We start from the raw sequence: 15,816 nt of genomic DNA, 5'->3' as shown, positions 1-15,816 counted from the left end.
ACAGAATCCAAAGAAGGCTCCAGGCTCTGAGCTTTCAGCACAGAGCCCTATGTGGGCCTTGAACTTGCGAATCGTGAGATCATGACCTGACCCAAAGTCAGATGCTTAACCGACTGAGCTACCCAGGTGCCCCTAAGGTGTCTTTTTAAAACATTTTTTTAATGTTTATTTATTATTTTTGAGAGAGAAAGAGTGTGAGCAGGGGTAGGGCAGAGAGAGAGGGAGACACAGAATCTGAAGCAGGCTCCAGGCTCTGAGCTGTCAGCACAGAGCCTGCCGCAGGGCTCGAACTCACAAGCCATGAGATCATGACCTGAGCTGAAGTCGGACGCTCAACCAACTGAGCCACCCAGGAGCCCCTAAGGTGTCTTTTTTATTCAGAGAAACCCAATGCCCATTATCACACCTGCTAAAATTTAACAAAGATTTCCTAAAATAATCAAATATCCAGTCTTCCCCTTCTGGCTGTATGTTCCCACATTCTTACTTTCTCATTTGTTCTTGCTCACTTCTTTCTCTCCCTCTTTCCCGTTGTTTTCTTAGAACCAGAATTAAAGAAAGTCCACATCTTGTGTTTTGTTAATATGTCTCTTTTAATCTACATGTTTCCCCTCCTGTTTTTAATCTGTTGAAAAATTTATTTGTTGAAGAAACGAGATTGTTGGTACTATAGAGTTTCCTAAATTCTGGATTCCGATGACTGTATCCTTATGGTGTCATTTAATATAGTCCTCTGTTCCCTGTTTTTCCTGTAAACTGGCAGGTGGATTTAGAAACTTGATCTGATTCAGGTTTGATTTTTGTCAAGAATAATTCATAGGCAATATGGTGTACTTCCATCAGGAAGCACCAATGTCTGTTTGTCTCTTTTGTGTTAGTGCCCTTTGATGATTATTGTCCTTAGATCCATTATTTCTGTAGGTGTTTGCATATTCTACTTCTATATTCCTTCTTTGTTTATTTACTGGAATAGAGAGAAACTTTCCCTCATCAACTATTTGGCTACCTTGAAGTATACCTTTATAAGAAAGGGCGGTCTTGACTCTTTCCCTTTATTTAGCAGTTTTCAGAACAATGACTTATTTTCTCTAACATCCTTAAATGATACTCACATAGATTTTTTAAAAGTTTCATTGTGAACTCATGGATTTTTAACATTTTTAATGCATTTAAATCCATTGTAATTATTCTTATTGAAGCACCTATCTTTGGCCAGAAGGAGCTGGAAGTGATTCTGAAGCCTTTTGACACTACTCCAGTAATCTTTAATAGTAAAACTGAAATAATAATCACATAAAATTTGATTTCTTTTTAAAAAATTTTTATTTATTTTTGAGAGAGTGACAGAGCACGAGTCAGAGAGGGGCAGAGAGAGAGGGAGACACAGAATCCGAAACAGGCTCCAGGCTCTGAGCTGTCAGCACAGAGCCCGTCGCGGGGCTCAAACCCACAAACTGCGATATCATGACCTGATCTGACGTCGGACACTTACCCGACTGAGCCACCCAGGCTCCCTAAAATTTGATTTCTAATGTGACAAGATGTCCAGGCTCATCTAGTGTAGTTCTTGCCCTAGAGCAGAAGTTATTCATTCTTTGAAGGAGCCCTGTTTCCTTTTAGTGGAGAATGTTATTTAGAAACCACAATCTGGAAATTACAAGTGCTCATTGCTATTGCATTGGTCATTGTTCCTAGACCTTTTTACTGGACATAGATATGAAATACATATTTTTTGAAAGGGAAAATATATGATGAATTCATAGTGATATTTCCAGTGATATTTAGGATTATAGGATTTTACTTAGCTTCTTAATTTTATATTTGTGTCTCTTTTCCTAGTCCTGACAATATTGGTGCCTAACAACATTAATGTAGTGAATAACTGGTTTTATCCAAAAAATGTATGATAGTTTCATAAGATAGCAATGTCAATAATAAAGAATGATTTCTAAAAATAGTTCAAGAGATTTTTTTGCACTGCTTTTATTCTTAGGATCTGTTTCACTAGGGGTGTATAGTCAAAGTATTGTTTTAATATTATTGAAATATTGTTTTAAAAGTACTTGAAATAATTTCATTTTCTGTGATGAAACTATAGATTGACTCGATACATAGTTAGATTCATTTATTTATTTATTTATTTATTATTTTTAAAAAATTTTTTAGATTCATTTATTTTTGTTTGCTTTTGCTTTTTAGCTGTTGCTTTTTTTCTGCCATTTTGATTGAATATTCTTTTATAATTGTGTCAAATATTTACATGGTTCCAAAGTCGAATCTACTAAGGGAAGTATATTCAGTTAAGTCTAGCCTCCATTTGTGTCCTCTCCACCCTGTTCCCTCCCTTCCCCTGTGGATAGCTATTTTTGTTTATTTTATTGTTTATCCTTTTGTTTTTTAAATAAAAGCAAACATTTGTTTTATAAAAATAAAATTTTCCCCTCCCCCAAAGGTTCTTAGATAAATAGTAAGTAGCATTCCATATATATACTTTTCTCCACTTTTTTTTTTTACCTCATTTAACATTATAGCCTAGAGATCATTCCATAGCAGTATGTAGAGATATTCCTCATTTTTTTTTTTTATAGCTACATAGTATTCGGTTGGTACATGTACCTTATTGTGTTCAACCAGCTTCCTTCCATGGACATTTCAGTGCTGCAATGAATTGCCTTGTACATATGGGTTTTTTTTCTTCCTATTTTAAGGCTATTACTTGTAATCATTTCTGTTTTCATTTCTCATGGTTACCTCAATATATTTTATTTTCTTAAATTTTTTTTAAAGTTCATTTACTTATTTTTGAGAGAGGGAGAGATAGGGGGAGCAGAGAGGGAGAGAGAGAATTCCAAACAGGCTCTACATTGTTAGTGCAGAGCCTGACGCAGGGCTCGATCTCACAAACTGTGAGATCATGATCTGAGCTGAAATCAAGAGTCTGACACTTAACCGACTGAGCCACCCAGGTGCCCCTACCTCTATATATTTTAATCATATGCTAGTATCACTATATTAGTTTGCTAGGGCCTCCATAACAAAATAACACAGACTGAGTGGCTTAAACAATGCACATTTATTTTTTCACAATTCTGGAGGCTGGACATTCAAGATCAAGGTGTGGGTAGGTTTGGTTTCTTCTGAAGCATTGGGCTCTGCACTGACAGCACAGAGCCTGCTTGGGTTTTTCTCCATCTTTCTGCTCCTTTCTCTCCCTTTCTCTCCCCAAATAAACAAACATTTAAAAAAGCTTTAAAAAATGATATTGCCTTATTTCTATCTGTTAGTTCCCTTAATTCTATTTCTTCAGATATTCTTCTGTTTGTTGAGTGTGATGTCCTTTCATGGGGTTGGTTTCCCTCAAGGGTTTGATGATTCTTGCTCATATTTGATTTGAGATTCCTTGATAGTTTAATAGTCATGCTATTTATTATAACCCTGATCCAGTGACTGATGGAGAAGTAGGACTGGATGTTTTGCTGGAACTCTATTTTTCTCCAGCCTATGTGATTGTACTCACTGTTCCTTCCTGGGGAGGAGAGAAGATATCTCTTGGTGGGGAAGCCAACTGCCTGATACTACTGTTTACATCCAGGATGTTTCCACATTTTGCATTTTTATGCATTTTGGTATGTGGGTTTTTGCTTCATCCCATTTGCTATTTTTCAGAGGTTCCGTATAATTTCAGGTCAACTGAAAATGCCACTTATTTTCCAGGACTCTTATTGAATAAGAAAAAAATATATTTTCTCTTATTTCTAGGGTGTATCCCTAGAGATTATATTTATCATTACAAATATATGATATGACATATGTAATCTAGGGATTTATAGTATATAAAAATTTATACTAAAGTTTATAGTGTACTTATGTCCTATATATAAATATATAGGAAAATGTATAGTATATCTATTATATATATTTTATATACACATACACATCATTTCTAGGGATTTGTGGTAAAAGGGGTAGGGCTGCAGTGTTTGCTCAATCCTCCATCTTGATTCAGTTCTTGTTTGCTTCTATAGCATTTTTCCATATTATACATCAACTATTTAGATGTCTGTTAGTTATGATATTGTGAGCTTCTTTAGTGTGCCTGGCTTGTAAAGGATACTTAATAAACATTGTTGGATTAGTAAAAATTTTATTAGAGATATAATTAAGAACTGGAACTGAGATGTGTTGACTTACATTCTAATGCTTATCATATAACTTTCTTCAAGTATGTGAAACATTAATTTTTCAGAAATGTCTGCTCCTAAGTTATCCCAATGTTTTCTTTTAATATTTCTTAGAAGATGTGTTTTCAAATTATTAATTTTTTATTATTGCTTTTCTTGAGACCATTTCTATTAAATTATGGAGTTCAAAGCAGAACATAGAACTATAATAAATGCTGTTACTTTATTTTTGTGGATTACACTACTGAATATGGACAGACGATTAAATATTTTATCTACTACCTTCCTCAACCAGTTTGGAGAAGTTGCGAATTTTAAAAATTATTTTCTTACTTCTCTCTTCCAGATGAATATGAAAACAGGAAAAGGGTGGGTGGATGTTGGAAATGCTATGATGGCTGATGGATTTTTTCAAGCTGCCATGGTTGTAAGTTACTGATTTTTAGCTGTGGCCATTATTAGTAACAGTTGTGGTTATTCTTGTCATGACATTGTATTGTGATTTTATTTTTCAGGGTCTAGAGCAGTTATATTGCAAATTAATGCAGAGAGCCTCCACTGAGGCCGACATAACTTTGCAGAAGAGTGCTATGGAGAGGGACCTTTTCAAAGTGGTTTCTTACCAAGCAGAGGCGGTAAGTATCATAGTCACTACAGTCTTATAGTGGCGCATTTTGTATATATAAATGCAAAAGTGATGAGATATAACTTATTAGAAGAAAGTCAGGTGTCATTGGATTTTTATATAGGATATTATATTTGACCTTTTATTTTATCTCTGTTTTATATCTGAAGGTAACATTATTAATGGTGATTGGTATCTGTGTGGGGGTGGTTGAAGTTAGAAAGGCTGATATATAACTAAACATCGTTTTCAATCATTGCATGTAATATCCATCATTTATTTATGGCAGTAGCCTGTACTTGAAATACCTGTCTGTTTGTGACTCTCTGTTACCTTCACAGTCTGCCTAAAATTAATTGCCTGAAAAGAGTCTTCTCATTTGCAATTGTTCTGGGTTGTTTGCTGATGTTTTCTGAAAGTCTGCTGTTATCAGTGTTTAAAGTTGTATATTACCTCTGTTTGGCTTGTGGATTTCCTCCTTTGTCACCATGCAGTTAGGTATGCATTTTTAGTTGACAAAATGTAAGCCATGATGAGTTTGCTGTCTGTAATTATGTAATTCTAGAAATGAAAGAGACTTTAAAAATCATCTAGTATAATCCACTTATTTTTATTTTTTTAACATCTTTATTGAGATATAATTCATATACTACAAAATTCACACATTTAAAATGTACAATTCAGTGATTAAGTATATTCATAGAATTATGCAACCTTTACCACAATCAAGCCAGCAGAGGGAAGGAAATAATAAAGATTAGAGCAGAAGTTGGGGCGCCTGTTTGTAGCAACATGGATGGAACTGGAGAGTGTTATGCTAAGTGAAATAAGCCATACAGAGAAAGACAGATACCATATGTTTTCACTCTTTTTTTTTTTAATTTTTTTTTAACGTTTATTTATTTTTGAGACAGAGAGAGACAGAGCATGAATGGGGGAGGGTCAGAGAGAGGGAGACACAGAATCTGAAACAGGCTCCGGGCTCTGAGCTGTCAGCACAGGGGCCCGATGTGGGGCTCGAACTCACGGACCACGAGATCGTGACCTGAGCCGAAGTCGGCGCTCAACCGACTGAGCCATCCAGGCGCCCCATATGTTTTCACTCTTATGTGGATCCTGAGAAACTTAACAGAAACCCATGGGGGAGGGGAAGGAAAAAAAAAAGGAGATTAGAGTGGGAGAGAGCCAAAGCATAAGAGACTCTTAAAAACTGAGAACAAACTGAGGGTTGATGAGGGGTGGGAGGGAGGGGAGGGTGGGTGATGGGTATTGAGGAGGGCACCTTTTGGGATGAGCACTGGGTGTTATAGGGAAACCAATTTGACAATAAACTTCATATATTGAAAAAAAAAAAAAGAAAGAAATTGGGGCGCCTGGGTGGCTCAGTCTTGTTAAGCATCTGACTTCGGCTGAGGTCATGATCTCACGATTAGTGGGTTTGAGCCCCTGTCCGGCTCTGTGCTGATAGCTCCGATAGCCCAGATTCTGTGTCTCCCTCTTTCTCTGCCCTTCCCCTGCTCATACTCTGTCTATCTTCCTCAAAATAAACATTTAAAAATTTTTAAAAAAAGATTAGAGCAGAAATAAATGATTTAGAAACTAAAACAAATAGAACTGATCAATGAAACCAGGAGCTGATTCTTTGAAAAAAATTAATAAAATTGATAAACCTCTAGCCAGACTTATCAAAAAGAAAAGGACCCAGGGGTGTCTGGGTGGCTCAGTCGGTTAAGTATCCTTCAGTGCAGATCATGATCTCTCAGTGAGTTTGAGCCCTGCCTTGGGCTCTGTGCTGGTTTTGTGGAGCCTGCTTGGGATTCTCTCTCTCTCCCTCTCTCTCTGCCCCTTCCGCACTTGTGCTCTCTCTCTCAAAATAAATAAACAAAAAATGATAAAAAAAATAATTTTTAAAAATAATAAAAATGGCCCAAATAAAACCACGAAAGAAAACCAACACCACAAAAATACAATTATGAGAGAATATTATGAAAAACTATGTGCCAACAAATTGGACAATCTGGAAGAAATGGATATATTGCTAGAAACATATAAGCTACCAAAACCAAAACAGGAAAAATAGAAAAACTGAACACACCGATAACCAGCAAAGAAATTGAATCAGTAGTCAAAAACCTCCCAACAAACGAAAGTCCAGGGCCAGATGGCTTCACAGGGGAATTCTACCAAATATTTAAAGAAGAGTTAATAGGGATGCCTGGCTGGTTCAGTCAGTGAAACATGCGAATCTTGATCTCAGGGTTGTAAGCTCAAGCCCCATGTTGGGAGGAAAGATTACTTAAAAGTAAAATTTTTTTAATGTGAAAAGTAAGAGGATTTTATTAACTTTTGTATGTTCTTGGGGAAAACCATTCACATGTAAAAGTTTAACATTTGTTATAAGATATATTCAACTTTATTTTACACAAAGTTTTTCATTTGGATTGGACATAATTTTTCATTTCAACAGGACTTTGCCATGATTATAGTGAGAAGCTCTTGAGATAATTGCATCATCATAGGGGTCAAGATAAACTGGTAGGGATTTTAGTCATATCTGTTATTCAATTACTGTGGTATAATGGAATATATGCTATAAAGTAGATACAGAAGAAGCTATCCATAAAAAAGGTGTAAAACACAGGTAAAGAAAATATGCAAATTATAGTATTGCATATGTATTTTAACTAATGGAACTAACATTTTTAACTCACATGTTCTTTTATGTGATATAAATGTAACAAGGGAGGATGCTTTTAAATTCCTTTTTTTCTTTATAAATTTTTTATTTAAATTCTAGTTAGTTAACATATAGTGTAATATTGTTTACAGGTATAGAATTTAGTAGTAGTGATTCATCGCTTATATGTAACACCCAATGCTCAACACAATAAGTGTCCTCCTTAATACCCATCACACATTTAGCCCATACCCCACATACTACCTTCCATCAATCCTCAGTTTGTTTTCTATCATAAAGAGTCTTTTATGGTTTGTTTCCCTCTCTTTTTTTCCCCTTTTCATATGTTCATCTGTTTTGTTTCTTAAATTCCACATATGAGTGAAATCATCCAGTTGTCCCAGCCCCATTTGTTGAAAAGACTATTCTTTCCCTATTGAATGATCTTGGCACCCTTGTCAAAAATCAATTGATCATAAATCTGAGGGTTTATTTCTGGACTCTTGATTACTTTTCATTGATCTATATGTCTGTTTTGCTTCTGTTCCCTTCCCCCCTTTACTAGGGTAAGACCACTTGTAGACTCTGGCAGGGTCACATGGATATAGGAAACATGAGTTTATCCATAAAAACTGATGGAGGGTACCCTGACAATGCAAAGCAAGTGGAAAGCCCAGTTTCTCTATTATACCAAGGGCTGTGGTCTACTGTCTCTCTCTACTAGTTAAAAAAGTAGTAATGGGGTGCCTGGATGTCTCAGTCAGTTGAGTGTCTGACTCTTGATTTTGACTCAGCTCGTGATCCCAGCATTGTGGGATTAAGCCCTGTGTTGGGCTCCAGCTGGACATGGAACCTGCTTGAGATTGTCTCTCTTGGGCACCTGGGTGGCTCAGTCATTAAGCATCTGACTTTGTGAGTTCGAGTCCCACATCGGGTGAGCTCGAGCCCTGCTTCAGGTGAGCACAAGCCCCACTTTGGGTGAGCATGAGCCCTGCTTCGAGTGAGCTGAATTAGCTACTTCTGTTTTCACATATCACTGTTTTTACTGGAAAGAGTGACTGATAGATAAATTGTGTTCATTCAGATTTGGGTATTTGGTATAAATTTTCATTAAAAATTTTTTTTAATGTTTATTTTTGAGAGAGAAAGAGATAGAGTGTGAGCGGGGCAGGGGCAGAGAGAAAGGGAGATAGAATCCAGAGCAGGCTCCAGGCTCTGAGCAAGTTGTCAGCACAGAGCCTGACACAGGGCTCGAACTCACAAACCACGAGATCATGATCTGAGCCGAAGTCAGACGCTTAACCAACTGAGCCACCCAGGCGCTCCAGCATGTATTTTCATTAAAATGAATAAAGTGAGAATGTGACTTCAAGGAAAGCAACCGACAGTACTTGTTGATGGGGATAAAATTTAAGCTTTTAAGTAAAAGTTAGAATTTTGGAAAACTTCTATCTCCATCATGAATTTGACAGCTTCCAGATACTTAAACTTTTCTGATGAAATTGATGATATTAACTAATGTGATTAAAAAATTTTTTTCTTAAAAGACCTTTCTTTTTAAAAAATTTTTTAATTTATTTTGAGAGAGAGAGAGTGAGCAGTGGAGGGGCAGAGAGAGAGGGAGAGAGAGAATCCCAAGCAGCCTCCATGCTGTCAGCACAGAGCCTGATTGTGGGGCTTGAACTCACCAACTGTGAGATCATGACCTCAGCTGAAATCAAGAGTCAGATGCTTAAACTGACAGAACCACCCAGGCGCCCCTAAATTTTTTTTTTACTTTGAAATAATTTTAGATTCACAGGAAGTTGCAAAAATAGTAAGGAGAATTCTGGTGTACCTTTCACCCAGTTTTCCTCAGTGGTAATGTCTTATGTAAATATAGTGCATTATAAAACCAGGAAATTGACATTATTACAATCCATAGGCCATATTCATATTTCACCAGTGTTACATGATAAACTTCTATGTGTGTCTGTAGTTCTATACAGTTTTATCACATGGATAGATTCATATCACCACCAACAACACAATCAAGATCTAGAACAATTCCATCACCACAAAGATCCCTTGTGTTTCCTCTTTGTAGTTATACCATGTCCATTCCCCCATTCCCAAATCCCATCAGCTAATATTCTCTCTCCCAGTAGCTAATTCTCTGTATTAATATCATGGAATATTAATATTCTAAAATTTTGTCACTTGGGATTATATAAATAGAATCATATAGTATGTAACCTTTTGATATTGCTCTTTTAAAAGTTAGCATGATTTATTTGACATCCATCCAAGTTTTGTGTATCAATAGTTTGTTCTTTAGGGGTACTTGAGTGGCTCAGTTGGTTAAGTGTCCAACATCAGCTCAGGTCATGATCTTGTGGCTCATGAGTTCAAGCCCCACATTGGGCTCTGTGCTGACAGCTCAAAGCCTGGAACCTGCTTGGAATTGTCTTCCTCTCTCTATGCCCCTCCCCTATTCACACTCTATCTCTCTCTCTCCCTCAAAAATAAATAAACATTAAAAAAGTTTTGTTCTTTATTTGTAAGTAGTATTCTACGGTATGGATGTACCACAGTTTGTCTAGCCATTCAGTATGGAAGGCATTTGGGTTTCTCCAGTTTTTGGCTATTATAAATAAAGTCGGTCAGAACATTTGTGTAGAGGTTTGTATGTGGATGTAAATTTTCAATTCTATGGGATGAATGCCCAGCATTGCAATTGCTCGGTTGAATTGTTAGTGTATGTTTATTAGTTTGTTTTTTAAGAAAGGACCAAACTATTTTCTAGCATGGCTGTGCCATTTAATTTAATTTAATTTAGTTTAATTTATTTTTTTAATGTTTGTTTATTTTTGAGAGAGAGAGAGAGCACGAAAGTGGGGGAGAGGGGCAGCAAGAAAGGAAGATAGAGGATCTGAAGCAGGCTGCATGCTCTAAGCTGTCAGCAGAGTCCGACGCAGGACTCAACGAACCGCAAGATTCTGACCTGAGTAGAGGTCGGTCGCTCAACTGACTGAGCCACTCAGGTGCCCTGAATCGCTGTGCCATTTTAAACCCATGAGCAATATATGGAAGATCCCATTTTCTGCATGCTTGCCAGCATTTGGTATTGTGACTAATTATATTACTTATTCCATTAGATGTCTAGTGATATTTCATCATGGTTTAATTTGTAGTTCCCTAATGAATAATGTTGAATATTTTTTCATGTACCTATTTGCTATCTGTATATTCTCTTAAGTGAAATGTAGGTTCATGCTTCTTATCCATTTTCTAATTGGATTATTTGATTTTTTTATTGTTGAATTTTGAGAATTATATATTCTACATTTGAGTCCTTTGTTGTATATGTATTTATAAATATTTTCTAGTCTGCAGCTTGTCTTTTCATCCTTTTAATAGGGTTGCAGAGCAAAAGTATTTAATTTTGATAAAGTTTAGTTGATTTTTTACAATGGATTGTGCTTCTGGTATTCTGTCTCAAAAGCCTTCACCAAGCTCTAGATCTGAAAGATTTTCTCCTCTGTTTTTTTCTAAAAGTCTATAGCTTTGGGGCACCTGGGTGACTCAGTTGGTTAAGTGTCTGACTCTTGGTTTTGGCTTAGGTCATGATCTCACGGTTTGTGGGTTCCAGCCTCACGTCAGGCTCTGTGTTGCCAGTGCAGATCCTGCTTGGGATTTTCTCTCTTTCTCTCCCTCTCTGTCTGCCCCTCCCATGCTCTCTCTCTCTCTCTCTCTCTCTCTCTCTCTCAATAAATAAACTTTAAAAAAATAGAAAAACTACCTTAAAAAAAGTTCTATAGCTTTACCTTTTCCATTTAAATCTATGATTGATTTTGAGTTACTTTTTTTTTTATAAGGAGTGAGGCTTAGATTAACTCTTTTTGTTGTCGTTGTTTATGGATATCTAATTGCTCCAGCACCATTAGTTGAAAAGACTATCCTTCCACTACTGAATTTCTTTGCACATTTGTTAAATATCAATTCACCACACTTATTTATCTGGGTGTATCTATTTCTGGGATCTCTTTTAAATCTATGGATCTATTCTTTCAATACCAAATAGTTTTGATTGTTGTGGCTATCAAGTTTTAAAGTTTAGTATGGAGATTGTTTCAATTTTATTGTTTATCAGAATTGTTTAATTCTAGTCTAATTCCTTTGCCTTTACACATAAATTTTATTTTTTTATTATTTTTTGTATTCATCATTTTTTTATTTATAATAGGCCAAAAATGTAAGCATTTTACAAAGTCAAATTACTATCACAGGTAATTATAGCACATCTATATTTGAAGGATATTTCAGCCATTAAAATATCTGTACAAAGTTTTTTTTTAATTTAATTTAATTTTTTAAAAATTTATATCCAAATTAGTTAGCATATAGTGCAACAATGATTTTAGGAGTATATTCCTTAGTGGCCCTTACCCATTTATCCCATCCCCACTCCCACAACCCCTCCAGTAACCCTCAGTTTGTTCTCCATATTATGAGACTCTTCTGTTTTGTTCCCCTCCCTGTTTTTATATTATTTTTGTTTCCCTTGCCTTATGTTCATCTGTTTTGTCTCTTAAAGTCCTCATATGAGTGAAGTCATATGATTTTTGTCTTTCTCTGACTGACTAATTTCACTTAGCGTAATACCCTCCAGTTCCATCCATGTAGTTGCAAATGGCAAGATTTCATTCTTTTTGATTGCTGAGTAATACTCCATTGTATATATATATACCACATCTTCCTTATCCATTCATCCATCGATGGACATTTGGGCTCTTTCCATACTTTGGCTATTGTTGATAGTGCTGCTACAAACATGGGGGTGCATGTGTCCCTTCGAAACAGCATACCTATATCCCTTGGATAAATGCCTAGTAGTGCCATTGCTGGGTAGTAGGGTAGTTCTATTTTTACTTTTTTGAGGAACCTCCATACTGTTTTCCAGAGTGGCTGCACCAGCTTGCATTCCCACCACCAATGCAAAAGAGATGCTCTTTCTCTGCATCCTTGCCAACATCTGTTGTTGCCTGAGTTGTTAATGTTAGCCATTCTGACAGGTGTAAGGTGGTATCTCATTGTGGTTTTGATTTGTATTTCCCTGATGATGAGTGATGTCGAGCATTTTTTCATGTGTCAGTTGGCCATCTGGATGTCTTCTTTTGAGAAGTGTCGATTCATGTCTTTTGCCCATTTCTTGACTGGATTATTTGTTTTTTGGGTGTTGAGTTTGATAAGTTCTTTGTAGATTTTGGATACTAACCCTTTATTTGATATGTCATTTGCAAATACCTTCTCCCATTCTGTGTGTTGCCTTTTAGTTTTTCTGATTGCTTCCTTTGCTGTGCAGAAGCTTTTTATTTTGGGAGGTCCCAGTAGTTCATTTTTGCTTTTGTTCCCCTTGCCTCCGGAGACGTTTTCAGTAAGAAGTTGCTGTGGCCAAGATCAAAGAGGTTTTTTGCCTACACATGAATTTTAGAATATTATCTACATTCACAAAAATATTGTCTACATTTACCAAAAAATCTTTTTCTGGAATTATGATGGGAGTTGTGTGAAGTCTGTATATCAATTTGGGGAGAATTTACATCTATTAATTTTTTGTTTTTGTTGCTTGAGCCTTAGTTTTCATATTTAAGAAATCATCACCTAACATGAGGTCATGAAGATTTAACGCTCCTGTATTTTAATCTAAGAATTTTATAGTTTTTAGCTTTTATATTTGAATCCATCATCCATTTTTAGTCAGTTTTTCATATGGTGTGAGGTAGGTATCCTACTTCATTCTTTAACATTGGGTATCCAGTGCCAGCATCACTGTTTTTAAAAGACAATTTTTCCTAATTGAATTGTCTTTGCACTCTTATAAAAAGTCATTTGATCTTAAATGTAAGGATTTATATCTAGACTCTGTTTTATTCCATTGATTTATACGTCCCTTGTCACTACCAGTCTCGATTATTGTAGCCTTGTGGTAAGTTTTGAAATTGGGAAGTATGAGCCCTGCAACTTTGCTCTTCATTTTATTTTTTAATTTTTAATTATTATTTAATGTTTATTTATTTATTTTGAGAGAACACATGTGCATGTGAACCAGGGAGAGGCAGAGAGGGAGGGAGAGAGAGATATTCACAGCAGTTCAGACTGTGAGGTTATTAGGAGCCTATTTTAGGACAAAAAGCTCCTATTTAACATTTAAAAATCCCTCTAGGGATGCTTATCTGCCCAACTCTTTTTTATTTAAAAAATTTTTTTAATGTTTATTTATTTTTGAGAGACAGAGCACAAGTGGGGAAGGAGCAGAGAGAGAGGGAGACACAGAATCTGAAGCAGGCTCCAGGCTCCAAGCTGTCAGCACAGAGCCCAACGCAGGGCTCAAACTTACGGACTGGACCGTGAGATCAGTACCTGAGCCAAAGTTGGCACTTAACTGACTGAGCCACCCAGGCGCCCCTACCCAACTCTTGATTTCATGGACTGAGGTCATGATCCCAGGGTCGTGGGATTGAGCCCTGCATTAGGCTTGTACTAAGCGTAGAGCCTGCTTGGGATTCTCTCTCCCTCTCTCTGTCTCCCTCTCTGTCTTTCTCTCTCTTCCTCTGCCTCTCTCCCTTGCTCATGCTCATGCATGTGCATTCTCTCTCTAAAATAATAAATAAGTAAATAAATAAAAAAAATCCCTCTAATGTGGAGATAAATGCAAGAGCTATTCAAGCTGGGTAAACATCTATTAGACATGGCATTATATCATAATATAATAACATAAGATTGTACACCAGTTTTGCCATTTCCAGAACAAAGTAAATGACTCCCATTCACTGTCAACTCGTGTTACCCAGGATTATTTTTATTTTTCTGTATTTAGAGCTGGCTATTGTGTGTAGTTAGACCAACCAGTGTTGCTAAAAAGACTAGGAAACAAATTAAGACTTTTTAACTCCAGTTACAAATATGTTAAATTGACTTATAGACAAATAGCTTGTCATTTTATTTTAACCAATTATTGATATTTTTCCACTTTCCTAGGCAATTGCTTTAGGGGATTTTCAAAGAGCATCTTCATGTTCACTGCGCTGTAAGGATATGTTGATAAGGCTCCCCAAAATGGTGAGTGAAATCTGCATTTATTCTCCAAGAGTTTGAACATGAGCTACATCAAGTTCTAGGAAGAATCATTACTACTTCATGCAACCTTTTAGAGATTGTATTTGAGTCCATTCCACTTACTTAGCTGATCTTTGAAATATTTTCTTTGTTCTTTACTAGAAAGGGGGTTTAAAAAAGCAAAAGGTTATTTCTTAAAATTTCTTTGCTTTCCTTTTTTGTCAAACCATTTTGATAATATTTCCTTCATATTTCAAGCTCTGTGATGAAAAAAATGAAAAAAAAAGAGGTTTTTTTTTTCCCTGCTGGCAAGGTTGACAACAGTTAGTCATATCACTGCCACAGTGTTTTTCTATCTTGGGTTGCGGAAGTGTGAGAAATTTGATAGGGTAAATAAAGCCTACTTCCCAGACCAGTTCTCATCACAGTTCCAGGGTTGAAAAAAATCCAGGGTTGATAAGTTTTAATTTTTCAACTTCATCTCCTATTCTTATCCTGTTCTTTTTCTTTTCTCACTGACTATGTCTACTTCATTCTCTACTATCACAGAGGGAATTGATAACAAAGATATATTTGGATATTAGGGTGAATGTTCCTACTTGTGAGATTGGTGTTACTTTCCCCCAAATACTCTGTTATAATATAGAACTTAATTTAGTAAATATTTTTATATTGCCAGTTATATGATTGTGCTATCCCCTGTGCACCTCTCTCTCTCTTTCTCCTCTTTCTCTCTCTGTCTCTTCTTTTTGTCCATGACCAGGGCTCCATCCCCTCTGCAACATCTGCAGCTGTTCATCCCCCAAACCATGTCTCTGCACCTCCTACCTTCCACGATGTGGCCTCTTCTCTCCCTGTAGTTGTGCAGTTTGTTCTGTCAGTCCTCAGATTGATTTATTGGGTATTCATAATGATTTTATACTTATCTAGCTGTGTTCAAGGGATGAGGCAAGCCTAGGGTCCTCCTACCTCTCTGCCATCTTAGCTCCTTATTAGCTTTAATATTATACATAAACTCTGTTACTGTACATCTGTGTTCACAAATGACATATATTTTGTGCCCAATAACATAGATTTATACTTATTTTTAAATATATTTTCCCTTTATATCATACAGAAAAAAAGATTTATAAATTGAAACTACAATAATACTTTTATATTTACCGAGTTACTTTTATCAGTTTAAAATATTTTTATTTTAAAGTATATTTATTTATTTATTTTGAGAGAGAGAG

The 15,816-nt window shown here is 36.1% G+C and overlaps 1 protein-coding gene across 1 annotated transcript in view; it reads left to right on the top strand.

Annotated features, from left to right (window-relative positions):
• TEX11 (testis expressed 11) overlaps positions 1 to 15,816 on the top strand; it is a 247,613-nt gene that overhangs the window by 26,627 nt on the left and 205,170 nt on the right. Inside the window, exons 6-8 of the mRNA XM_049643926.1 lie at positions 4,528 to 4,608; positions 4,697 to 4,816; positions 14,504 to 14,584. Coding sequence (XP_049499883.1) covers positions 4,528 to 4,608; positions 4,697 to 4,816; positions 14,504 to 14,584 — 282 coding nt within the window. The remainder of the gene's footprint in view (positions 1 to 4,527; positions 4,609 to 4,696; positions 4,817 to 14,503; positions 14,585 to 15,816) is intronic.

The sequence above is a fragment of the Panthera uncia genome, chromosome X, assembly GCF_023721935.1.
Source record: "Panthera uncia isolate 11264 chromosome X, Puncia_PCG_1.0, whole genome shotgun sequence".
Taxonomy (NCBI): domain Eukaryota; kingdom Metazoa; phylum Chordata; class Mammalia; order Carnivora; family Felidae; genus Panthera; species Panthera uncia.
This window is presented reverse-complemented; position numbering and strand designations above follow the sequence as displayed.